Genomic DNA, 26,421 nt, shown 5'->3' with positions numbered 1-26,421 from the left:
AAATAGTGATAAACTGAGATTTGTCTTGGATTTTGCTACTATGGGCTATGCCATATTCAAACTTACTGGTGCTTTAAAAAAGATACGGGTCAGTGGGAATAGGCTCTGAGTGACGAAGGACTTGTGTGCCCACCTGCTGCTTAAATACTTGGGATTCACGAGAGCAGAGCACCAGCTTAGCTCGACCGGTTATGATTAGAACCTGACTATCGTGTCTACAGACGTCAGCACAGGTCTCCATGGATCGGAGCAACAACAGTGAGCTCCAATCCACCATGTAAAATTTCACATCTGCCTCGAGGAGAATTTTGTTCTTAATTGTTTAATCTCTTGGTTCAGACAGAGAGCAGAGACCACTGGGCTGTATGGAAGAACAGGGCTCTTAACGGAAACACGCTGCATTAGGGGAGATAGCAAGAGCAGTTCCCTGGGAACCACGGGAGTAATTAATGTAACTAGATCTTCCGTAGCCTCGACACTCCATTCTCAGCTGGTTTCAGGGGGATCAGGACCCAAATCCCTACTGGCGAGATAATAAAATACCCTAATCAGATTGTAGCAGTGAACAAACAATTTAATTCCACTTGAAAGCTAGTGGTTCCAGTCGCCATTACCCAATAACCTGCCAAAATTCGAAGGGAAGCCTTATCTACTGCCAGGATCACTGCTGAGTCTGGGCAGCACTGCCAGGCCCCGGGGGTGGGAGGTGGGGGGGGGGGTACGCTCTCACAAGCCCCCCTGAGGCAGAAAACACAAGACCTTTACTGACATTTATCTAAAGAACAGTTTGCTGTTTTAAAATACAAAATGGAAGTGGTATATGTATGTAATTTGCATATACATGCATACATTGGGGGAGGAGGTTATGTTTTTCCTGATAGGAGTGCAGAGTCAACCAAGCTTCGAGAAGGACCAGATTTTATGGCAGAAAAACCCATTGATGAGGGAGGTAAACTGATGTACCTGCTCTATAATCATTGCTCCTAAGTCCCGAAAGATCTCATTCAGGTCCGAAATGGACTGCACAATCTGCTGGATCTCCCGCTCCCTCTCCTCCACCATCAGCGTGTTCTGCTCCAGGAGCACCAGCTGGTCATCGGTGAAGCCCTAGGAGAAAGGAGGACAAAATCCACATTAAATCGCCCCCTGGAGAAAGCTTTGGTGTGCCATTTTAGACATAATCTAAAGAAAATGATACCTGAAGACATTTCTATAAAGCACATAAATACTTATTTTTCCCTAAAAGGAAAAACCCAAATTTCCTTAGCAAGTGGCACCTAAAGCAGGACTGGAGAATCTCCTGCCTGCAGCCACGCAAGGCCTGGCTAGCAGAACCTGGAGGGAGAGCCCTCCGTGTCTCTCCCTGAAGCCTCTGAAAGGAAGAAGGCGTGGCCCATGACTGTCTGCGCCCGCGGTAAAACCCACTTGATGGAACACGAGTCATGCAGCACCGGTCCGTCGCCTTTAAGGCCATGGTCTGCGAAGAGAAGCAAACAGAACACAGTCCTTCACATACCCGATCGTACAGAGTATCGTCGTCGCCATCATCCATCAGTGGGACTGATGTGTCAAAGAAATGCTGGGATCTCTCCTCTCGGTTCTTCATGCCTAGCACAGATAGGAATCCACTTTACTTGGAACATGTAAAACATCCTGGTTACTGCTCCACCATTAGAGGAAATCTAGATTCAAACTCAATAGTCAAAATGGAGATATTCTCAGCAGCTTTGGGGAAGGAGGGCATTAGAGACTATAAACATACAACATGTGAAAGACCAAATGACACTGTAAATGTGTACAGTTCACTCGATGCCAAGTGAATGACAAAATGATAGAAACATGAGAATCTCTAAGTGGAGGAAAAATATTTAATCTAACTGCAGCTACAAAACATTTAAAAAAAAATCACTATTTTTCTCTAGAAGCATCTCTAGTACGAATTCCCAATAGCCTTAAATCAAATTTTAGGGGTAACAAAATTAAACTACGAATATGCAGGTGTAGAAAGAAGGTAGGACTAGGCTGCTAGAGTACATGGGACGGTATTAATGCCAGCGGTGGAAAGGAAACAACTGTTTGTAGGGAAACCTGACCAATTCTTTGGAATCACGTCCATTTGGAGTCATGAGACCCAGCCTAAAGCAGTGTTGAAACTCCGCCCAGAAAGGTGCTGGCCGCTCAAAGACTCGGGTTGCTATGGAAACACGGAGCTTTAACATGATTAGGACGGGCTTTACCTATTAATTACCAGCTCCCCATTCCAACACCTAGAAGGCTACAGGTTTTCACATGGTCCGGGTTGAATTTCAAGTTCTTTAAGCTTGACACTTAGAAAGTGTTGTCTTCTTAGCTGTGAACTACAGGAGGCCGGGTCACACGGGGGTGGCCAGTTAAAGGCTCAGGACAAGGCGGGGGTACCCGTGGCCCGCAGAGAAGACAAAGCGCGGCCAGGCCGCGGTCACTCACGTCGCAGGTAGCAGCCCTGGGCGTGCCGGAAGCCGGCCGACAGCTCCTGCAGGGCCTGCGCCAGCGAGGCCACCACGTTGCGGAGCAGCCGCTCCTCCTGCTCCGAGCAGGTCCTGCGGGCCCGGCTGGGCAGAGCCTGCACCGCGCGCTGGCACCTGTGGAAGAGCTGAGGAGCCAGGAGGCCCAGTGAGGTTCAAACTCTGCTCAGACCGGCATGAACAGGGCACAGGGCAATCCACACACAGGCCCTCCACACCCCCGCCCCCAGCTCTAGCTCCTCCTCCTCCCCCTGCCTTCCTGCGTTCCCATTTGCAGACAAGAACCCTGGTGCGGGGGCATTAACGGACAATCTGGCCACTGCCCCACTGCGGAGAGCGGCATCCAAACATTAATCACCCAGCTTCCCTCAGCACCCTGCCTCTCATCGTGAACACCCAGAAGACTTAAGTAAGACTGTAAACATTGAACTTTTAACACTGGTTATATTGCTTAAAATGACCCAAACTTAACATCTTATGGGAGAGGATGAGTTTTCTTAGGATACTAAGTTTCTCAGTGTAGGGCAAAAACTCCCAACCTCCAATTACGAGGACTACTTTTAACACAAAAAAATGTTTAAACACTAGTATATGATAGAAGTTATGCACATTTTAAAATCAAATGATTGAACTCAGTAATGCTCTGAGTTTAATTTTCTAAATTAATGCACAGTAGTGTATGTATGGACAACTGAAACCCTTCCCACCCTGCAGACATGGCTGGTAGCGGACTCGGGAGGAGTTCCACCTCCACTTGCACCTCCTACCCTCCGGCTGGGCAGTGAACCTGGAGGCAAGCGTGCTCTGACTTAGGGTTCTACCAGCGCCGGCGGCTGACGTGGTCCTGAGGCTGGGGACTGACTTCCTGCCTCACCTGCGTGATCTCTTGGGTAGTTATCTCGATGGCGTGCTCCTGCTCACTGCTGTCATCCAGGGTGGGTCTGTTCAAATGCTGGTCATGCAGGCTGGCTAACTCCTTCATCTTCTGTTTAATTCGGCCAACATCGTACTGGATCTAAACAGACGAAGTCACAGAACTCCACTGAGCCTGCCAGGTGCCCCCTGCCCCCGAGACAGTCAGTGACACTCAGGGAGTCGTGTCTCCAGCCAACGTGCAGGCTGCCGGAGGCCTGAGCAACACTCCATCCAGAGAGCCATAGATTCAAACACAGCTCCTCCACTATACACATTTCTTCCATTTCTCTCTGTGGTTCAGGTAGTCACTGCTAAGCCAATCACCCACTCACTCCCTCTCTCACACACACACACCTTTCTTGTGCTGTGCACACTGAAGTAACCGAAAGCTAAAGTTTCCCTGGGACATCCATTCAAGTGTAGCCAAATCAGTTTTTATGGCAAATATCTTAAAACATGTTAGTGTCATAATCACTTAATTAAGTAAGATAGTGTAAGACTAATATTCAACTTACCTCATCCACTCCATCCACCCACTTAGGAGGTAACCGTTTCGTCACGCCAATGGCTGCTTCTGGATCTAAGCTAATGCCGGACACCAGCGCCATCCGGTCATCAGCAAGCTACAGGGAAACAGAGGAGTGTTACAAACCATTCAGACTCAGGTTAGCTGAGCACATGCTCACTCCCTTCTAGTGTCTCTCCCCGAGAAAGTACAGAAGTGGAGGACCACACACACGTGCCTGACTATCCACATGCTTTTGAGATTGCTAACACTGGAACTGCTTTCCTGTCTTTCCATGCACCAGCTCTTCATTTTCTTGGACATACTTGTGAACATAAATTTGACTTAATGTGCCTATAGAAATATAACTAGGAAGTCAACAAAAGCTCCTTAAAATACTTCTTAGTACTCAACAATTAATGTGATCAGACAAAAGTAAAAAACAAACAAACAAAAACCACAAAAAGCTAGGCTGGGAAGCAAAGCACAGCATAGGGGATATAGTCAATAATATTCAAATAACTATGTAGGTGCCAGGCCGGCATTGGAAATACCAGGGGGGCACTTTGTAAAGTATATGATTGTCTAATCACTCATGCTGTACACCTGAAACGAGTACAAAATAAAATTAGATGTAAACTGTAATTGAAAATAAAATACTAGGCAGTAAATGGAATCAATGTGCAAAGTTCAAGAGCAGCAGCCTTCACGTCCATACATTCAGCATATTTTGGAAACAGGGCTGATCCAGTTAACTTGGCCATGAGATCATTAACCATGTGTTCAAATGTGTGAAAGAAATGCTTAAACGGTTAGCAAATTATCTACCATTTGGCAAAAGCAGTCCTTACAATCTCAATGCAGTCTTACACTGTCATTTCCTTTCTTCGGTAAAATGTCCACCGACAACATTTTCACTTATGTTGAAATAATATGGATAGGCGTTGCTTATTTTACCTATATAATACCCTGCCGTGGAGAGCTCTGAAGAGCGGAAGGAAATCATGGGTTTGGGGGCTGGCTAAGCTGTTCTCTCGCCTGGAGGCAGGAAGCAGAAGAAAGGCTCTTGAGGGGCCCTTCGGAGCTCAGAATTTATAAATGCCCGTTTCAAAAGATCCAAACGATGAGGAAAAGAGAATGCAAACAGCATAGAGAGGTCCTTTGTAGGTACATTTCCTAAGCCACGCTGCAAAACTGGGGGAAGAATGTATATTGCCTTTCTTCCCCCCTTTCCTGCATTTATCTAAATTTACGTTTTCATTCATTCAGCAAATACCGTATTTTTCGGACCATAAGACGCACTTTTTCCCCCCAGAAGTGGGGGGGAAAAGTCCCTGCGTCTTATGGTCCAAATATAGCCTACACATATACTTTAAAATAAAAGTTTTTTTACTTGCCCGGCTCTGTGTGGTCTCTGTGTGCTTGCCCGGCTCTAAAATGGTTCTAAATGCTGCTGTTTACTTAGTTTACAGGGTTGATTACATGTGTTTATGACTGTGATGTTGGGTTTTAATGCACATAAAATATTTTAGGACACTATTTGTTTCAGAATCTTTTTTTCTTCATTTCCCTTCTCTAAAAACTGGTGCTTCTTATGGTCTGAAAAATATGGCACTTGTTTGCTTTTTTAACAATAAAGGAACAAGACAAAAATTTTAAATCCACAGATGAAGGGGGAAATATATCACATAAGAAAAAACTGAGATCAAAAGAACCCTTCAATGAGCCCTGAATTCTGAACAGGGAGTTGACTGACAGCAAAATCCCTGAAAGCAATCGGCTGTCTTGCACCTGCTCCCCCGCTCCCCCGGTGTGGTTCTGCCCCCATTCCTCAGAGCATTCTGTGGGCTCAGGAGGTGCGTACCACATAAATACCGTACTGAAGGAACCATGCCCATCACTGATCCTGAGAGCTGGGCCTAGAGTAAGTCACCTGCATTTGCATCATTTCAGTTTCTAAAACAAAACGGTGTGTCAGCCGCCTCCACTGTCAGGGCCTCTGAGTCCAAGAGGTGGTCTTGTTTGTTTGATTTTAATCACAAAAGCTAGGTGAGCTAAGAACCTATTATTCCAGTTTATAAGTGAGGAAATTGGAACTCAGAAAAGTTAAGGACCTTGCCCAAGGCCACAAAGCTATTAGTGACAGATTAAAACCTGCTTGGCCGACTCCAGAAGCCCCATGCACTCTGCCAGCTGCCAATCACTTTGACAGGCCCATGAAATATAACTGCAATTTGCTAAGAAAACGAGGAACCAGAACAATAAACACCCTCAGATTAAAACAAGCCCTGCCTGTGTGGCTAAATAGTTGAGCGTTGACCCAGGAGCCAAGAGATCACTGGTTCAATTCCCAGTTAGGACACGTGCCCAGTTGCACTCTCGATTCCCCTTGGGGGGCATACAAGAGGCAGCTAATCAATGTTTCTCTCTCATCAATGTTTCTATCTCTCTATTCCTTCTCTCTAAAGTCAATTAAAACAACAACAAAAACTACAACACAAAGCAGGCCCCACCAGGAACCACAGGACAGGCTCCCGTGAAAAGTGTCAACAAAGAGCAGTTTCTCTGACCGACTGCGGACCTAGGGAGCAGGTGCAGCCTCATGCCCTCGGCAGGCACAGATAGGGAGAGCAGAGCTGTTTATTCCCAGGGTCCCGCTGCAGAGCCACCAAGGGCTGGGACTTTGTGGAGGGCACGCTGACCAAGACACAAGGGGCAAACCACTTGCCCAGCACTCGGGTTCTGCCAGCTCTGCAGCCGGTGCTGGACAGAGTTGTTACCTGTTGGAGCAGAACTTGAACTTAACCTCCAACTGTTTATACAAAGCAAAACCTGAAACTGCTAAGGTCATGGGTCACAGTACTGTCACTGTGGCGATTTATTCTCTGACCCACTATTATTTCCCTAGAGTAATAATAATAATTCGTTGTATTTACAGTTTTTAAACTCAGGATGTACTGTTTTTACTGTTTACAAAATACACATTAAACTAAAAAAGATAAAGAGATATCTGCAAAGTAACTAGTATCAACTTATCTGAAACAAATGAGAAATTTTAAATCCTGTATGAAAAGTCTGTTGAAGCACATTCACCTATTTAAAGCAGTACTTGACTTTATCTTTCAGCTGTGGTCCCCATCCTCCTCCCAAAATGAATGGAAATCCAAACCAGGAAGAATTCACTCTGCTAAGTGTCCTGTCCTCACAGGAAGGGTCAGATGCCAGCCCACCAAGTTGGCCCTTGTCTGCCCACACTCTGCGTGAGGATTTTGACAGAAGGGCTGACTCTTTGAGATTGCAAACTAAATAGGGAATAACCTGTCCCCTTTGTGACAATCCATAGCAGCGCTCGCCAACTGGTGGTCCATGAGGTCCGAAAGGTTGGCGACCACAGCCTATAGCAACGGCTCACTAGGGACGCAGCCCACTCAGAAGAAAGGTGTCATGTTTTCATTGGTGTGGCTTGTGATCTATATCACAGTTTGTACTATTTCTTTCTTTCTTTCTTTTTTTTTTTAAGAGTATGTTTTGGAAAGGAAAAACATAATAGAAGATAAGTGTCAATTATTTAAAAATGGGAATTAATACGAACATAAACACATTTAAGTGCAAAATTACCCTTTCAACTTCAGAAAACTCACTGCCCACTTAAAAACAGTTTTTGAAAAAGCATTTTAAGATCCAAGACATGTTGCCGTCTTAGTCAATATAGATCTTTAAAAACCTGCCAAATGTTTAATTCTCTTTACTTATCCTTGCTGAACTTCAAGGTCATCTCCTTCCAGATATACGATGTTGGTGATTAAAGCTTTTCTTAAATGAACTTCTGCTTCTGAAGTAAAAAAGAAAATCTTTCCATACTTGTTAAATAAGGAAACTTTTTAAATAAAATTGTACTTGTGAGAATTAAGAACTTACGAACTCTTGTCTCTTTGTTTTTAGCTCTGTCCTTCAGGAACTGGGGGGTGACTATCTGAGCCCATACTCATCTACCTCGCCCTCACCCCAGCATATACTCATAACATCACAGTAAAGGCTTTCTGCAAGGCTCACTGGTTATCTCTGCCCTGGGTCCTCCATAAATGTGACACCCATGACCCTGGAGAGTGCCAGAAGGTGTGGATGAGTTCTTAATCTAGGGAAGGCGCATAAGCACACTCACTCACACCCTCTTGCTGATAAATATTGCTGTTCCAAACACACAGCCTTCCTGCCTGTAACACCCTGCCTTTATGAGATGCCTGAGATAAGGAACTGTAAGATTAAGGAAATGGCAAAGCTGCCTTTGAGATTAAGGAAGTCAGACACATACCCCCCTTCACACACACACCCCCATCGAAAACAATGAACGAGGTTCAGCCACAATGCATGCTGACCAGCGACAACACTGACAATTCTGGATGGGCTGTGGCAGTGAACAGTTGAAAGGTCCAGAAAGGTCGGTGAAAACTACAGCCTGGCAACTCTCTCATCCCAGGAAGACAATCGGGGAGCACAAGCATCACGCCCAGGCCCAGAGGCTCCTGACCTCACGGACGGACTATTCGGCTTAAGAAACCTCACTTCCTTGAGGGAGTGAATAAGCACGTGGGTAAGAGGATCTGGATGTCAGCACTACACTTTATTTTAGAGCTGTGATACTCTTAAAATAGTGTTTACTTTCTTGATTGTGAAACAATAAATGTTCAAAATAGACAGCTTTGCTTTAAATGTGCAAAACTATAGACACAGAAAAATCTGAGAATCACAGCACTCAGAAATGCTGCTAGTCTAACGTGCTTTCCTTGTTTTCTCAACGACTACACCCCCTTAAGAACGCCGAGGGAGCGATAACGGCCGCGTGCTGTGGGGGCTGCCCGTCCACTGACTGTTTTGTTAGTCCCAACAACAAACCTGCAGAGGGGACCGGGCACCGCTCCTAGTTTCACAAACATGGATGCCGAGGCCCTGCTGGGCTCAGACTCTCTCAGCCCCCCTCCATCCACTGCACCTGCCCTCCCCAGGCTGTGCTTGGGAGCTTGACATTTATCTCTTAATTACAAGAGATAAATATCCTTATGCAGATTTTTAAAAACCTACAACCTTGAGATGACTCCTCCTAAGACAACCGTCACCAGAGGGAGATGAGAGCAGACTGCAGGGAAGACTGGGGAAGAGGCGCAGCCTCCTCCTCGGGACACCGCAGTGAGCATTCTGCAGGACGAGGAAGGCTGGCACCCCAGGGTGCAGGTTTTGAGTTGGTTTCAGAAGGAGAATGACCCACTCATGTGGACAAATGACAGGAAGCCCCAGATGGCTTTCCTCTGGAAACCCAAGTGCTGCGGGGCTTGAGATTAAGGAAGTCAGACACAGCCCCTTCACACACACCCCCATCTAAAACAGTGAAGGAGGGTCAGCCACAATGCACGCTGACCAGCGACAACACTGACAGTTCTGGATGGGCCTTCCACCGAACCCATGCCGGAACTGGGGCCGTCGGAAGCACCCGCAGCCTTGGCGAACCGAGGCTCTGGACACCGTCCCCAGCACCTCTCCAGCGCCCAGCTCAGCACCTGGCACCCACAGCCATGACGACCCAATTATAATTAGCTCAGTGAGTCAACAACAAATGGGTGGGATGAGCGGATGAAGTAATTATGTCATGTACAACTCGAAGCCTAATTCATAAAGACACAAAGGCTGTGGACCAAGGACAAGAAGGGGCAAGTCAACTACTGAAGGGGCTGAGGTGGCCAGAGGAGAGTACGGGCTCCGGAGGTTCACAGAACTAACAGAAAGGGGCGTCACTCGGGTCGCTGGTCACAGGTGGCGCCCCCTTTAAGCACCCAGAAGCTCAGAGCAAGGCAAGCAGTGGGCTGCTCGTCCCCGGGGACCAGCCGCCTGGAGAGGAGGAGGGCCTGGGACCAGTCAGAGCACAGACCCCTAAGTGTGCCCTCAGCTGTGCCTGCCCTGCGTGTGCCAAGGACTCATGCTTCTTCCATGTGAGGCTGTTCTGTGGTCATCATCGCCCATCACAAGCTTCTTTTGGGACCCTGAGACCCCCATTTCCAAATTGCTCAATAAGGGGTAACATCTGTTCTAAAAGGCCTGCTCTCCATGTCCCAAGCGTCTGCTCAGCAAACCCACCACGAATGCTGTGCCCCAGAGATGCTGAGGTTCAGTGTGTGAGCTGCGGTGACCTCTGACCTCTCTGGGCCCAGTGCCAGGCAGTCCGGGCAGGACGGTTCCTCAGTCAGGCATGGCCACGGCACGACTCAGTGAGCCACCAGCTGAGGGACCGTTTATGAGTACCAATTGTCTCTTAATGACTAAAGTAATACTGAAGGTGGTTTAAAAATATATATCCAACCTAAGAAGACAGTTTGCAATACAAAGGCAGTTTCTCTTCCATCCTGCCTTTTCCTGTAAGGTGTCCACTGTTAACAGTTCCTGGTGTCTCTTCTCAGAAAGCTTTTATGAACACACAAGCATAATGTGAGTTGTTTTTCTTAAAAATAAAAGGGGGGGGGGCTCACAGTGTCATACTGTTTTGCAGCAGACCCTGGGCTCTGGGTGCCATGAAGCTCGCTGGCTGCAGCTCACCCGGAAGAGAAGCAGAGATGCTAATGTGCTTCCAGTTCCCAGGGAGGGACACTCAGTGTGCCGGTCTGTGGTCCTTATCCACCAGTTAAGGTTTTTAGAATTTACAGGTAGATCTTAATCTACAAATTAGGAACCTCCTTGTTTTTTAATCCCACCTCACTGTTCATTCTTCTAAATTAAATAACCAAAATAAACAACACTCCCCCCAATTACTCTTTCTAAAAGGTCTACCCTCAGGAAAACATTTGTAATCCTTCCTCACTTAAGCAGGAACAGAAGCACACAAAATTAACAAGCACAGGCCAACCCCCCCTTTTCCTCAACCCTTTTCCAAGCTACTAGGACAAAGCCCTGTGGGTATGTCCTCCCCCATCTTCTGGGGGGCTAAGCTAGGGGGCGGGGAGAGGGTCATGAGTGGTCTGTCCAGTCCAGGCAGCAATGACCTTGAAGAGCCCTTCCAAGCAGTGGCTGGCCTCCCCCTCCTCCTCCCTTTGGGTTTTCCCCAGAAGCAGTCCTTCACACTCCACCTGAGAGCTTCTCAGAAATCAAGGCAGTTACACTCATGGCCCTAAAAACAATTTGGTTTATTAATAAGTTCAAGGAAATGTTCGACCTGTCTTACTTCCCAAGCTGAGTCACTTTCCCAAGAGTAGTAAATACTGCTCCCAGCCTTTCTCTAAATCATCGATTCACCTGGTGTGGAAATATATTCAATAAATCCTAGGTGTTAAATCATTAAACACAGCAATTATAAGTAATCAAAACAAATGCTAAAATGTGTGTGAGCTCTGTTAGCATTTTATATACGACCAGAGACTTCAGGGAGAAAAAAAAGGCATAATTTCATGAATTAACATACAGAAATATTCAAAACACAATACCTCATCCAGCTCCTGAAGAGATATGTCGGTCCCAAGAGTCCCATCCAGTTAGGGACAGCAAAGAGAAAGCAGGATGGGGACAGACAGACAGACAGATAAGGTATGGTCAGTTGAGAAAGCACTGAGGTTTTAAATAACTAAAGCTGACTAAAAATAAAGATCCACTAACCAAAGCATTTAAATAATCTCCCCATTATGATTCTTCCTTTGTGGTTTTTTTTTTAAAATAAAAAGTCTACATAAACATGTTTTATTTTTATTTTTATTTATTGTGATTGTTGTTTTGGAAATAATAGGAAACATACAATGCTATAAATATTAAAACACAATAGAAACAAATAAAACACCCTTGCTTTAGTCTCACTAAAATATAATGCTCATCTGTTTCATAAATGTCAGCTAATACATATAAAATTCTAAATACCCCTTAGGAAGAGAAAATAGAGGGGCAATGCTGAAATGCAATTTTACTGTGTCAAATGCATGTATATTTTAACATGTAAATCAGCCCTGCAAATGCAGCAAAATTAGAAAAATGAGCAACCCACAAAAATTGTCTATGGCTGCATTCAGATAATAGCTGAGTGACCACATATGTGAGGTCTGCACAGATTCAATCCTGCAGCCGAGGCTCTCCCTGCGGCAACAAGCAAGCGAGAAGCCGCTCCTCCCCGGAGGGAGACACAGGTGGCAACAGCAGAGAAAACCTCTCCCCATTTGCTCGGCATATGTTACTATTAGCCTGGAAAGCACGCTTATTTATAAAGCTATTACAAAAGCAAGGAAAGAAAACAAAAACAGGGAAGGAGAAAAAAAAATTTAAGCGGTAATACAAAGGAAGAAGCCCCGGCACCCAAAGGATTAAATTTCAATGGAAAATAAAGGTTCTTTTTCAGATAAACGTGGAACTCCATCTTCTGAACAGACATATACTAATGATAGATAATCTAAGCAGCTAGCTCTTTTTTTCTTCTTCACAGTATTGATCCCTGAAATAATTAGTGGTGAATTTCAATAAGCAACTGTGTTGATTGTTTTTAATGCTTAGCAGTAAATTCAGAAAAACACACACAAAAACAAAAACATAATTTCCTATTTAAAAATTAATAGTGCAAATGAAGCTGGTCTATCAGAGCCAAAATATATTAAACAATGAGAGCAATAAAAATGTAATTAAACATCCCTCTATGTGAAAATCCAATTAGCTCGCATTCCATAGAAAGCCGAGCGCTCGGCGTTCCTGCCACCATTTGCTGTGACAGTGAAAGAGCAGAGCTGCACATCCTGCCAAAATGGTGGCACAGAGGCTATTAATGCCGAAGACAGTGTCAAATGGAAATCCGAATGAATTGCCTTTTCCTTTAAGAAGAAAAGAAAATGTTTGTATTTTTTAAACATAACATTTTCAGCAACAAAGCATTTGAGTGTTTTTATTCCTGAAACAAGACGCAGGCAGAGCCGCGCTCCGGCGTCTCCTGTGCACATCCGCGCTCGGCAGAGGCCGCGGCCTCGGCTTTGCAGTGTTTTTGCTGCAAAACATGGCTGAGGCCGCCGCTGCACGTGGCCGACCCTCCGTTATTAACCAGGCACACGCCATAATCCTGGGTTTCTACAATTACCGGCTGATAAGAGGCACGGGCTAGATACAACAGTATTTTTTACAAATGAGAATGAACCACGCTTCAGAATGTATAAATCCACCTCCCCAAAGCCACAGCGCTGTCACTGCTGGCTGACATGTCTGAGACCCAGCTGTGCAGGCCTCTCTCCACCTCGCCTTCCAGCTTCTCCCATTTTATAAACCATCCAGGGAATTACAGAGACAGGCCGCCACCATTACACCGTCTCGGAAATTAAATTCAGGTCATCTCTTCGAAGGAACCCCACTCCCACCCAAACCTGCTACTTAAAAAACAAAGGATTTCACCCCCCCCATCCCCTCAACACACACACACACACACACACACACACACACCACCACCACCACCACCACCACCACCACCACCGCCACCACCAAATTCCAGAAAATTCTATCGAGGCCCAAAGTAAAACATTTAGAATTACCATCAGGAAAAACCAAAATACAGCCAAATGAAAACACATTACTACGCATCATCACCTTCTAAATCTTTATAATGTCTAAATCTAGGTTTCTGACCTGCCAATGGCATGCAATCAAGAAAATATTGAAAACTCCAAGTAGCATGTGGAATTTATAGTCTAAAGGACTTTCTACATAAAACTGAAAAATAAGTGGAAACCCATCTGTGTTTATTCAGGAAGTCTGGAAAAGCTGAGTAAAATGAATTGGAAATTCAAGTCTATGTTATAGTGATATTTACTTTATTTCCATTACTGCCAAAATAAAAATTTGCTTCACTTTTATCCAACAAAGTACCCTTATTCTCAAGTAAGCCTCGATGCTCAAATTGAATCTTTAGAAGCAAAAAAGCAAATAGATCTAAAGAGAAATATACAATGATTTCATACTTGGATTCTAAAGGCAGAGAATTAATTTCCCAACAGACTCGGCCTGGACTGAAACTCACAACCTCCAATATGCAAGTCAAAATGGACTATATGTGGTTGTAAAGTGAGGTAAAGAAAGATGCTTTTTTTATTATTTTTATTTTAAGGAAAAAACAAACAAACAACAACAAAATGGGTCCTTGCATTTCCCAGGACCTGCAGCGCAGGCCCTGGGAAACTGCGGGCTCATTGCCCACCAAGTCAGCCCGAGTCCCAGCCCAGCCCCCGGCCTGCGCTAGGGGACATGGGGCAAGGCTCCCAGCTCTTCTAAACCTGTTTCCTGGTCTGCACCATCAGAAAAACAGCAACACCTATTTGATGCAGCTCTGTGAGCATAAATTGGGGCTGCACATGCAAAAACACTTAGCTCAATACTAGACACATAGTAAATACTCAATAAATCTTAGCTAATAATATCATAGTCAAGACTGAAAGAACTCAGGTTTCTTATAATCATAGTTAATCCTTTGTTTTTCCCCCAAAGCATACCATGTTTTATTAAAAATAATGTGCTTATTTCAAACTAATCTAAGACCAATTAACTCTAGCTTCCATTTATAGATTGTGCATTATTTTAAAGCAGAGAACAGATTAGGCAGTAAACACTAACAAAGCAGCTGCAATCTCTCCATTAGATCATTCTGGGAGATCAAGAGAAGCCGTACAGGTCACAGGGCATCTCATCAGATCAGAATAGCAACTCCATATCTATTTTTCATTCATTCATTCATTCATTCAAGACCATAAACATTTTTTGAATGATTATTTAACTGATTTAATAAATAACATTATTTAAATGCTTATGTAAATTCATCTCAGCTTCTTAAAGCCAAACTCCCTGTAACTACTTGAATGAGGTACTACCTTAAAACCTGCATTTGGCTGACATAATGTCAAAATTATTTTTGCACAGTATTGGAGCTATTTCTAAGGATTTTTGCCGGTAACATTGGACTAACAGGCCCATGGAACTTAGCCCTAAATTCCTGAAATTAGAGTCCAATGCTCCTTCCTTTATCCCATGCTGCCCTAAGGCATACTCATGATAGTGGACCCACAACTGGGCCAAAACAGAATGAATGAGAAATGCCAACAACTGCACTTTGCTGACAGTCTAAAAATCAAACCCCACCGTGCTTTTACCAATTAGTCTGTTTTTATCAATACAACCAAGAGCACAATTAGGTGGAATTTTGTTCAGTTCTGGGTGTTGAACTTAAAAAGGACACAAAAAATTGGACTGCATTCATTGGCAGGAAACCTAACCTCTTCGTCTGAGCCGGGATGGCTGAGCTAGAGAGATCTCCCGGGAACAAAGAGCCTGCATGCAGAAGAATAGAGAGGCCCTAAGGGCCAGAACCTATGCTGGAGCCCCAGGATGCAGATACAGGCATGGTTGGGGTTAAATGAGGCATACATATATTTTTTCCCATTTTTTTTTGCAAGTACAAACGGTGGACTGAGCGGCTGCTGGAATTTCTTATCGCCATCACAAAAAGGCATAGGGATTTCTCACAGCCAGGCATGCAGGGTCAAATGACCTTCAGGTCCCTTCTGACCCTTTCAACTTATTGTTTTGTGTTGTCACTGCACATTTTCTTGAATTCCTGTGACATATTTGCCTGAATGCTGCATAAATCTGTTTTAGTATGCACGCATAGGTATCCACAATAACCACATCATCACCAACCAGCCTTTATTGTTTTTCCCTGAAATTAGGATGCAAAAAATGCATATTTAAATGTCTTGAATTATAGGATTTTAGTCCTGCATTGTTTCATCGTGTGTGAAATACACACACCAATTTATAATCAATTTTCACAGCATTTCCCTTAAATAAGATGTGGAATTTCAAGTTTAAAACTAAAAAACCAAAATCTTATACTTTAGATGTCATTTATTTTCAGTTGTGTGAGATAACAAACACACACACCAAAATAAATGTCTACAGCTTGTTCTTCTAACTAGGAATTAGAAATTTCAGGTTCTGATTTTTTAAATTAGGTTAAACTCTAGAATTTAGTTACTTCCTTTTTAATTACTTGCATTTTAGATATTTACAATTTATATTTTTAATTGTTTCATGTTTTTAGCATAATAGGTGTATATATATTTTAAGTTTTTATAATTTTTAAGTATACAGAAAAATATAAAAAATGGTAAACTGTCTGAATTAATTATTACTATGAATAACAAAGAAAATCTTATGCTATCCAATGTTTCAAGGTGTTTTGAACCTTTTAAAAATTTAAAAAGCAATTTAAAATAATGTTTTTCAATCAATTAAAACAGATACCTTAGAAATATGATCATTACTACACTAGACAATTAGTAACACTTTGCCTTATTTTTTTCTTTTTTTGGGGGGGGCCTAAACCTATAAAATAAGAGATATTCTGACATTTCACCACTAAAAATTTCAGCAGGCCTCTCTAACAAAATTAAAAATTAAGTCAATTAATCAGTTTAATTAATAATTTCCTTAAAATATCACCTAAAACCCAGCCCATATTCAAATTTGACAGACATAGTTTAACTTGCTATATGGTTTTTAAATTTACAAGTCAGAAATGAGATCTAAAAATTTTGAGAGGTAGGTAGATATGCAGTGAAAAACATTGCATGAATTTTTCAAAGTTCTAAAAAAAATTTTGTTAGAGAAGGGTTTTCCCCCCAAAAAAATTTTTTTAACACTTTTCCAACTTCCAGAAGTTGAAAACTGTCCTCTCTATTTATTCATGTTAAAATCTGGCCAGATTTGATTTTGTGTGTGAGTCGGAATATTTTCTGTAGAATCAACTGTAAGCAGACTGCAGATAAAATACTTTACCCCTATTTTCAGAAATTCAGGCATGCTGTTTTTTAATGCACACAATTAAAATACATATATTTCTAAAATATGTATACTTTTTAAAATAGTATGAAATATGTTTTCTTTTTAATTCTAGCGTTCCATTTTTGCTTAACTGCCAATCTATGTTTTAGAATTTCTGAATTGACTACAAAAATATTTTAAATGCTCTGATTGCTTATACTGATCTTTTAAAGTCAGACTAATAAATATAATGTTTTAAATAGTATAACTACAGAAAATATTTTTTTATGTTCAGATAAAACATGTATTCAGTTTGATTTTAGAAATCTATTTTCAAGGAATTTTCTGAGTTGCCTAAAGATACCTGTATATTTTCTGACATATCTATTTTTCTAAATTGTGTACTTTAGGTATTGATTTTTAATTATTTACTTAGGTTATAATATTTTTGACATATCTATTTTTCCAAATTGTGTAATTTAGGCATAAATTTTTAATAATTTGAGTTATCTTACATGTTTTTTTAATTGCCTAACTTAGAGAACCATTTTTAAAATCGGCCTGACTTAGAGATGCACTTTTAAAAAGCTGCCAGTTTTTAAACTGTGTGACCTAATTTTGTTGATTAATAATAAAAAAGTGTCATGTTTCCCAACATTTCAGGGTGTTTTTAACTTTATAAAAATTTAAAAAGCAAACAATATATTTTTCAGACAGCAGGTTTTTAAACTGTCTAACCTAATTATGTTGATTAATAATAAAAAAGTGTCATGTTTCCCAACATTGGAGCGTGTTTTTAACTCTATAAAAATTTAAAAAGCAAACTATACTTTTTAATCAATTAAAAATGATACCTTAGAAACAAGGCTGAGTTTTTTTCCCCCTACTGAGGTAGAACAAAGGCAAGCCATTTATTCAAGGGACATGCAATTTTTACATTTTCTTCAAAATTTAAGTTCCACTGTAGAATTTTATTCGTTAAATTTCTACTCTAATTCCTGGCTTATTTCAGAATTTTTTTTAAAATTAGTGCTGAAATTACTGTCTCCATTTTACACTAATTTCAGTATAATAGCTTTTTTTCCCCAGTTTACAAATACAAAAAACCCTTCAAATTCTTAAGTAAACAAAAAGTAAATAAAAACCTAAACACATTTCATCGCTGTTTTCTATGATTTTTTATCTGATAATACATGATTTTATTCCTAAAACGGGTCACGGGGCTTAGAATGGCTTTGTTATAGGAGCAGTACGGCCAAGACCGTTTCCACTGGTGATTTACAAACAGAAAAAACTGCCTATGCAGACAACCTGTCAATAATTAAGATACATGGCATAATTTTTCTCTGAAGCGTCTAGATAATGTCATAAAGAAAAGAATTAAAAGGCAATACGGCCCCTAAGAGGTGAAATGAGCTGTTTCCAGGATGACGCCCAGGAATCTGGTTAGGGGATGGATTTATTCCCTTTGTTCGATGCTGCTTTCAGACAAAGGGGAGCTGTCTTCGGCCTGGACCCCTCCCCCTCTGGAAATTAATGTCGTAGCTTCCCTTTTCCGCATAAGATTTGACAAAGCTGCTAATCACTGTCCTATCTGAGGCCATCCAGGCCCCCCGCGCCCCTAAGGAAACAGGAGGCGAAGGAGGCCTCGTCCAGACAAAGGCCTCGCATCTTGCAGCTCCTAACAAAGGGCGCCATTGCGGCGAGGCCCGGCTCAGCAAACGAACAAAGCCCTGCGTTATGGGGGTTCGCTCTCACAAGCACATCATATTCTGTTACGTTTTCAATCGAAGGGAGCGAAAGCTTAATTTCCTGTCGGGGAAATGGAAAACGAAGGCCCGATGGCACCTTGCAGCCTCACACGGCGGCCCGGGAGACAGGGGCGATTACGGGAGCAGAGGGCCGCGAGGCCATTAGGGAAACGGGAGAAGGAGAAACAGAACAAAGAAACAGCCCTTCCTCGTGCGGGGGAGGGCGTCGTGCATTTGCAGGGATTTGGGTTTGCGATCACGCACCAGCAGAGCCGAAGCGAGGCTCCGGGCGGGGGCGGGGGCGGGAGGGCGGGGAACAAAAGGCCTCGGAAAGCCTCAAATCTCAGCGCTAAAACATGTAAATGGGGGGCGGATTGTCCTGCGCTGACCAGGGGAGGAGAGGGGAGCCGGAGGGGGAGGGGAGGGGTGGGTTGGGGAGAGGAGGGGGGATGGAGTGGATTGGGGAGAGGAGGGGGGATGGAGTGGATTGGGGAGGAGAGGGGGGTGGGTTGGGGAGGGGAGGGGGAGGAGGGGGGTGGGTTGGGGAGGGGAGGAGGGGGGTGGGTTGGGGAGGGAGGGGGATGGGTTGGGGCGGGGAGGGGGAGGGTTGGGGAGGGGAGGGGGAGGGGGTTGGGGAGGGGAGGGGGAGGGGGGTGGGTTGGGGAGGGGAGGAGGGGGGTGGGTTGGGGAGGGGAGGGGGATGGGTTGGGGCGGGGAGGGGGAGGGTTGGGGAGGGGAGGGGGAGGGGGGGTTGGGGAGGGGAGGGGGAGGGGGGTGGGTTGGGGAGGGGAGGGGGGAGGGCGGTGGGTTGGGGAGGGGGGGTGGGTTGGGGAGGGGGATGGGGGGTGGATTGGGGAGAGGGAGGAGGGGGGGTGGATTGGGGGAAGGGGGAGTGGATTGGGGAGGGGAGGGGGGTGGGGAGGGGGGTGGATTGGGGAGGGGAGGGGGAGGAGGAGGGTGGATTGGGGAGGGGAGGTGGATTGGGGAGGGGGAGGGGGGGTGAATTGGGAGGGGGAGGGGGAGGAGGGGGGTGGATTGGGGAGGGGAGGTGGATTGGGGAGAGGGAGGAGGGAGGTGGATTGGGAGGGGGAGGAGGAGGGGTGGATTGGGAGGGGGAGGAGAGGGGTGGATTGGGGAGGGGAGGGGGAGGGGTAGGAGGGGGGTGAATTGGAGGGGGGAGGAGGGAATGGGGAGGGTGGCGGAAGTGAGCAGGAAGAGAGCTAGGCAGGGATAGAGCAAGGACTTAAAATGGATTCTCCCCTCCCCCAGCCTCATCCAGGGCTACAGATGCCAAGAGACCTCGCATTGCCGTATAATTCTTATCTTTTCTTCAGACAGAGAGACAGACAGACAGACAGACAGACAGACAGGCAGAGCCGCAGTGCACACGAGGCGTGTGTGGAGAGGCCGCCCAGGGACTCACCGCAGCATGGCTACGTGAATGCAGAGGGCTGCAGGTGGTGTGACTACTCACTTGCTCGGCTAACAGCTGCCGGTTTTGGATGGAATTATTCCGCAACAACAAGAAAGCGTCGGTTAAACGCCGGGTGGCCATGTCTCCCCTCTGTGACCCCCGCAGAAGCCCCCCACCCACTGACGAGCCCTCTTTGTTCGCTGCCCGGGCCGGGCGGCCCACCCGCACAAAGGCTGCCTTCCGTGCCGCAGCGGCGGCTCTGCGCTGCGCCCGGGCGGGAGACCCCTCCCCAAATAGCGCCTAGGCCTTCCAGTGGTCCGAGCCCCCTCCCCAGGACCTGCCTTCGATCTCCAAGCACTTGAATCCCCCCAATCGTCGCCTAGCTGGCCATGGTCTGAGAGACCCCTCCCCAATCCAACGCTGGATCTACAAGCGTCTGACTCGCCAATCCAGCTCGGCGAAGCCGTGAAGCCCCCTGCCCCCACTTAGTGTGGAGACCCCCGGGGCCTGGCTCCCTGGCCTGGGCGGGCTCACACACGCGTGGGGGCCGTGCTGTGGGGTCGGGACCTGACTCAGTTTCCCCACCAGGGGAGTGGCCTGTGCCCTCTTTGGACAACTGGGCAAGGCGAGGGCCCTGGACTCCAGGGCCCAGGTGCGGCCTCCTGGGCCTGTGTGCGCCCGCGAGGCCCGGGGCGACTCCTGCCCCCGCTGCGGCGGCCCGCTCCTCCGCGGCCAGGCGGTGGCCCCGGCACCGGGAAGGCAGCCAGGCCTGCCCCGGCCTCCTCACGCCTCTGGTCGGGCTCCCTCCATCCCGGATCCGAGTTGCCGCTCAGCCCCGGGCCGTTTCCGTACTGCGGTCCCGCCCTGGCGTCCCCCCGGCCCTCTTCCTGTCCGTCTCTCGAGAGTGCCCCCTGCGACGCCACTGCCCCGCCGCAACGTTCCGGGGCGCCCTGCCCTGCCCCTGCCCCGCCCCGGGGCGTGTGTGTGTGTGTGTGTGTGTGTGTGTGTGTTCACGTGCTGGGGTGTGTGTGTGTGTGTGTGTGTGTGTGTGTGTGTGCCCACGCTGCCCCCCTGCGGGCCGGGCGCGGGGTGTGGGTGGGGGGCAGACTGGGCCCTGGGGACGAAGTGTGAGGCCGGGCCGGGCGGGGGAAAGTTGGAGACGACTGCCTCTGCAGGCCGGGCACGCTCCACTGCAGGCCGCCCGGCGCGCCAGGTTTTCCCTTCAATTCTAAAAAAAGCCGGAGCTGTAAAACAAGAAGGAAAGAAAAAAAAAGGCAAAAGCAACAGCTACAGCTCCCCAATCCAAAAGGCCCTGAGCTGCAGTCAGGGGTCGTGGGGGCGCCCCCCGGCGGTCGCCCTCTGTGGGGGTGCGGCTGTGGGTCCCAGTGGAAAAGGTCCCCGAACCCACAGCCCTGAGCCCCGCTTTCCGGCCGCGCTCTCACACTCAGGCCGTGCGGGGTGTGTGTGTGTAAGACACGGGGGGGGGGGGGGGGAGCAGAGGACGTGTGTGTGTGTGTGTGTGTGTGTGTGTGTGTGTGTGTGTGTGTAAGACACGGAGGAAAAGGGGGGGAGGCCACGGACACGCCGCCGGGCCCGGTCGGCGGGTGGAGCAGACCCCGCAGGTCGGTTGGGCAGGTACTGGGTCGGGGCGCGGAGACGGCGGCGGGGCCGGGGAGTGCGGGCTGAACAAAGGAATCGGCGCGCTGACGCCTGTGCTCCCGCCTGACAGCCTGACCGCGGGCTGCGCGTTCCCGGCGCTGAGCGGAGCGCGGGGCCGCGCAGCCCGGGAACAAAGGCCGGGCGTGGCGGCTGGTCCCAGGCTCCGCCGATCTCGCCGCCACGTCCGCGGCTATTGTTCTCGGAGGAGAGCGGCTCTGGGTGCCGGCTGTGTCGCTAAGCATACTAAAATGTGTTTGGGAGATACAGTAACATGCACAACAAAAGACAAAGAATCGAGGAGCCGGGAGCCAGGAAGGGGCTGCGGGGCTGGGGGCGGGAACCGGGAGCCAGGAAGGGGCTGCGGGCTGGGGGTGGCTCGCACTCCCGGGTCCGGCCCCGAAAAGTGCCGCCCACGCCCGCGGGGCAGGCGGAAAGGGCAGCCGCCGCTCTCCGAGCTGCAGGGCGCGGCAGGGGAAGACGCCGCGGTAAAGGCAGAGACCCCAGTTAGCTCGTGCAGGGAAATTCGGGGAGCCTGTGCGTGCACCCCGGTTTAGCTCTGCACCCGGGAAATATTTGCATGTTTGCCAAATGAGGGAGAGCTGTGTATGATTCCCCCAGGGACAGCTGACCCTGGCACACGGCTGGCAGGGTTTGAGCAAAGACCGTGTTTTATTTGTCTGTGTACTGCCATTTTCTCTGGCTTCAAATAGGCTCCAGATAAATGTGTGCACGTGTTTAAATATGTGTATGAATGAATTAGAGACCCTCGATTTAGTCCCCATGCTGTCTGACCTTTCTGCAGTGTCTTTAAGCCTTTACAGCCCTTATCTGCCAAGAAAGAAAAGAAAAAAATGTGGGGTTTTAACAATCCCTGTAACCCATGCCCTGTTCACCTCTCCGGGGCTATTGTGATCAAATGTGATAAGTGAAAAGCCTTTGTAAACTCTCCGGTGCTGAGCAAATATCAGATAGGATGGCTATTCATTCATTCCTTCCCTGGGAAAGTGACTTCTGGGCTGGTGTTTTAGCAGACAGTAGTTGCCCTTCCTGGTCAGTCTTAAATATTTATTGCAGGGCAACCTCATTCTTATGTTTGGGAAATCAATCGGGCTCCCATTTCTTTGAGCGAAATGAACAGTGCTTGCACACATAAATAATGGAAGAAAAATTCTCATATTCCCAAGCCACCTCAAGCAAACCCAGAGCCCCAGCACAGGGAGATCATGAAGATTCCACGAGATTGGCACGGCTACCCCAAGGCGGCACCGCGCAGCGCTAGCCCGGCGCAGGATTGCATGTGTTAGTGGAAAGCAGGGAGCTGGAGAGGGACACGCACTCTGGCAGAGACCGAGTCCAGGTCTGGCCTGACCCATATTGGAAGGGAGGGGAAGGGAGAGGGAGGATGTAAATCATTATATTTGAATGTTCCTTGGCTGTTTTATTTTCCTGTCAAGTGGCTTAAGCCTGATTTTTTAAATTTTTTTTTTAAGCATTCCCTCGTGGCCAAGTATGTGTTTCCTTGGAATTGAAATCTAGGTTGATGGTTTTATATTTTAAAAGCTTTCACTGTGACTCATTCTTGGCCCTGGCTGGGATTCTGTAATACTCCCCAAGCTCAAAGCGCCTGGGTGTCCTGTTTCTTGGGCTTCAGACCCACTTTCTAACATTTTGCCTGTGGATCCAAGAAGTCACTTTTGGAGACAAGTGCCTCATTGTCTTCTTGTCATCTTAATCGGTGTGGAAGGGAACCAGAAACACAGGCTTTCCCAGCCCAGGTCAGACAATGGCATGTACACAAGAAGGCTTCCAGTGCTGGCAGGTCTGTGGTTAGACAAAATAGGTCAGCAGGGTGAGACTCACCCCTTGGGGCGAAGAGGTTTCTATGAAATGGGGGCTCCGGAAGCCCTCCCGGGGGGTCCAGCACAGAGTAAGTGCCCATACATGGGCAACATGGCTCATTACAGTAGCCATCGCGTTGACACAAAGCTCACAGTGGCTCCACTCTGCCTGGAAAGCATCACAGCAAATTCCAGAGAGAGGGCCTGGTGACGGGAACGGGGTACCTCCTCTCCGGCACATTTCTGAGATTCTTGTTCTGTGGCTTGGGAATCCAATGTCTGGAGAGTGTCTGCCATTCTCTCATGAAGAGAGGGGTCTAAGTGGCCACACGGGACACCTTTGCACTTTGGCCTTTCGAGCGCCTATTGTAAGAGCTTTGATAAAAGGTAACTTTTATCAAGAGGAGCAGCAAAAGCCCCCAAGCTTAATGAATGTCTCATTTGCACAAACCTGACAGAATAGGCAAATCCTGGCCAGACTGAGGAAACAGGAGCACCGGGTTCGATCTCCCCAAATAGCTTCTCAAAACTATTGAGAATGCCCAACCTCAGAAAGCTCCCTAGCTCTATCTGCCTTCAGCTACAGTGCCTCTCCCGAGCAGAGGGACTCCAGAGAGGGGCAAGTTTTGTGTTGTCTAGACTCCATTCTTTTTGTCTGTTTGCTTGTTTTCCAACCAGACAACTCAGTGGGCATCTCTAAGAATGCAGCAGTGGCTGTGCCCAGCCTGCCCAGTCTCCACCACCTCTGCTCCAATGCTGGTTCTCCTTGTGTGTGTTTCTCCAACAGCCTTCTAAGGGACACCTTGCCTTCCCCTCCATCCATCCTCTGCCTGCCGCCGCGCTGACCTTTTCAAGGCACAAATCTCATCACGTCGCCGCCTGATTGAGGCCCTGAGACAGTTCCCTCTGGCCCGCACAGTGCCGCTCGGCAGCAAGCAGGTGCCCAAGGCCGGGCCATCACTAACAGTAACTAATGAAGGCTTTCTTGGTTGGCAGGGAAAAAATTAGCTAATTGATGGAATAGTCTCCATTATAAGCATCCCTCCCCTCGCTTTTCCTTAAGCCTTTGGTCCCCACTACCACTTGGCTGTACTATAGTATAAGACTCTATCAGATTTCTCCCAGAGTCATAGATTAACTGTGTGTGTGTGTGTGTGTGTGTGTGTGTGTGTGTACATTTCCCAGTGTTCTGCACGTAGGTGCTCTGCTCTACCAACACGGTGGAGATGAGGCCAGGCATGCAAGCCCTTCCCAGCAGGCCCCACGCAGTGGGGAGCTTTTCCTTGCTAGGCTTTGGCTCTTGTGGCTTTCTCTGCCTAGATGGTGGGTCCCCCTTCTGCGTGCAGAACACTTCCTTCAGGACTCAGTGCTGCCTGCTGTCTGGTAATACGTGTTTGTGGGATAGATGAATGGGTGAACTGACAGATGGAAAGATGAGACCAAATACATTAAGTACAAGAGTAGACCAGAGAGCCAAGAGCCTAAATGGGTGGCACATGGAGAACATGGTGGTCCTCTCTCCTGCTCTCACTCACTGCGGCTCGGACTCACTGGCCTTCCTTCTGTTCCTCTGACCTTAGCCCTTGTTAGTCCCTCCTACCGAGCATCCTCAGATACCCGGCTCCTACTCATGACTCAGGTCCCAGACCACGACATATAAAGTGGTCCCCCCACCTTGTCTGTGGCATTGGGCAAGGACTGCCCTCTCCCAGGCCCCTGGGCCCATCATACCATGTGCCCATGCTCAGCCAACTTCCTCAAACAACATCTACCCTCATGGGCGTTGGGGCTTTGAGGACAGGAAAGAGACCTCTGGTAATAGCACATGCTATTCTGCTCTCTCTTTTTGTCAGGATGATGTTGACATTCAAGTATTCAAATAAATCAACCTTCCCATCGTAACCATCTTCCTTGGCAGGGACAATACGTTGACGTGCCCAGCCAAGTCTGGCCTGTGTGACTCAGCCCTTGAAAAACGTAAAGGAAATCTTTATGTTTCCAGGCTGACAGGTATTGAGACAGAGCCAATTCATCCATTTCTAGCTGTGTTTTTTCCTGTGGCCATAATCTGTTTGTGGTATTGTGTGTGATGTGCAGGGCTGGGCTAAAGTCTTTTCCAGATGCCACTCTTGTACCCAGCAGCCTCTCAATAGCCACGTAGCTTGTAGGGGTCACGACGCCTTAGATGGTAAGTGACAGGACCCAAATGAGATGGGATTAAACTTAAAAGCACATGTGTTGGCCCAAATGACTTTTAAAAAACCTAGGCATTGCTGGATGCAAAGAGTAAATGACATCAACAACAGTGCCTGTGTCTCAGCTCTTTTCCCCCATGCTGGTTTCGTGTTCAGGCTAGCTCTCCCAGTAGGTGACAAATTGAGATCCGGGAGCTCCTGCTATCTTACAACATAGCAACCCTAATAGGAAGGACGAGTCTCTTTCCCAATGGTTTCAGCAAAAGCCCTAGAATGGACTCTCACCGAGTCACAGTTTTATCCCTAAACCCTAAACTGTGGCCAGAAGGTAGTGATCATCCTGCCGGTCAGGCCTGGGTCATGTGACCTCTTCAGGACTCAGGAAGGTGAGGGTGGCAGGGTCAGAGTCACCCAAACAAAATGCACTACCAGTTTGCTCCCTTTGAAATCAATGTGTTGGACCCAAGAAGAGGGATGGTGGGTGTTCAAGTGCAACAGCTTTCTGCCTTGGGCCAGTTTTCGATCCTTACCCATTGCCATCTGCCTTCCCCTGAAGCTTACTCCTCTGACTTCTGGTCCTCGGTCATGACTGGTGCCTCCCCTTCATAATCTCTGTGAGGCCCAGCCCCAATGTCCATTGCACCCCAGTGTCTAGGTCTTATTTTTCTGTCTTACCTTTTGCCTACCACTACCTAGGATGTCTCCACAAACTGCATCCTCTGCCCTCACCTCTCATTCTGAGCACTCTGATCCATGTGGACAGAGCTGCCCAAGTGTCCCACATGTCTCACAGGGAACCCCTGCTTCTGCTCCTCTCTTCCTGACCATCAGCG

General features: G+C 47.2%; 1 protein-coding gene across 6 annotated transcripts in view; it reads right to left on the bottom strand.

The window, feature by feature from the left end:
* The window catches only part of STX16 (syntaxin 16), a 33,798-nt gene extending 12,992 nt beyond the window's left edge, over positions 1 to 20,806 (bottom strand). The window contains exons 1-7 of one of the 6 annotated variants that reach the window (XM_045575067.1): positions 19,906 to 20,806; positions 11,388 to 11,399; positions 3,935 to 4,042; positions 3,379 to 3,519; positions 2,467 to 2,632; positions 1,517 to 1,608; positions 964 to 1,107 (exon numbers count right to left, since the gene is read on the bottom strand). In XM_045575067.1, the coding sequence (XP_045431023.1) occupies positions 964 to 1,107; positions 1,517 to 1,608; positions 2,467 to 2,632; positions 3,379 to 3,519; positions 3,935 to 4,042; positions 11,388 to 11,399; positions 19,906 to 20,037 (795 nt within the window). In that variant the 5' untranslated portion in view covers positions 20,038 to 20,806. The remainder of the gene's footprint in view (positions 1 to 963; positions 1,108 to 1,516; positions 1,609 to 2,466; positions 2,633 to 3,378; positions 3,520 to 3,934; positions 4,043 to 11,387; positions 11,400 to 19,905) is intronic. The other 5 variants (XM_036420179.2, XM_036420174.2, XM_036420177.2 and 2 more) reach the window with 5 other exon arrangements.
* Positions 20,807 to 26,421: the final 5,615 nt, after the last annotated feature.

Source organism: Pipistrellus kuhlii, unplaced genomic scaffold, assembly GCF_014108245.1.
Source record: "Pipistrellus kuhlii isolate mPipKuh1 unplaced genomic scaffold, mPipKuh1.p scaffold_m20_p_63, whole genome shotgun sequence".
Classification (NCBI taxonomy): Eukaryota; Metazoa; Chordata; class Mammalia; order Chiroptera; family Vespertilionidae; genus Pipistrellus; species Pipistrellus kuhlii.
The sequence above is the reverse complement of the archived record's forward strand: the minus strand, read 5'-3'. Positions and strand labels throughout refer to the sequence as shown.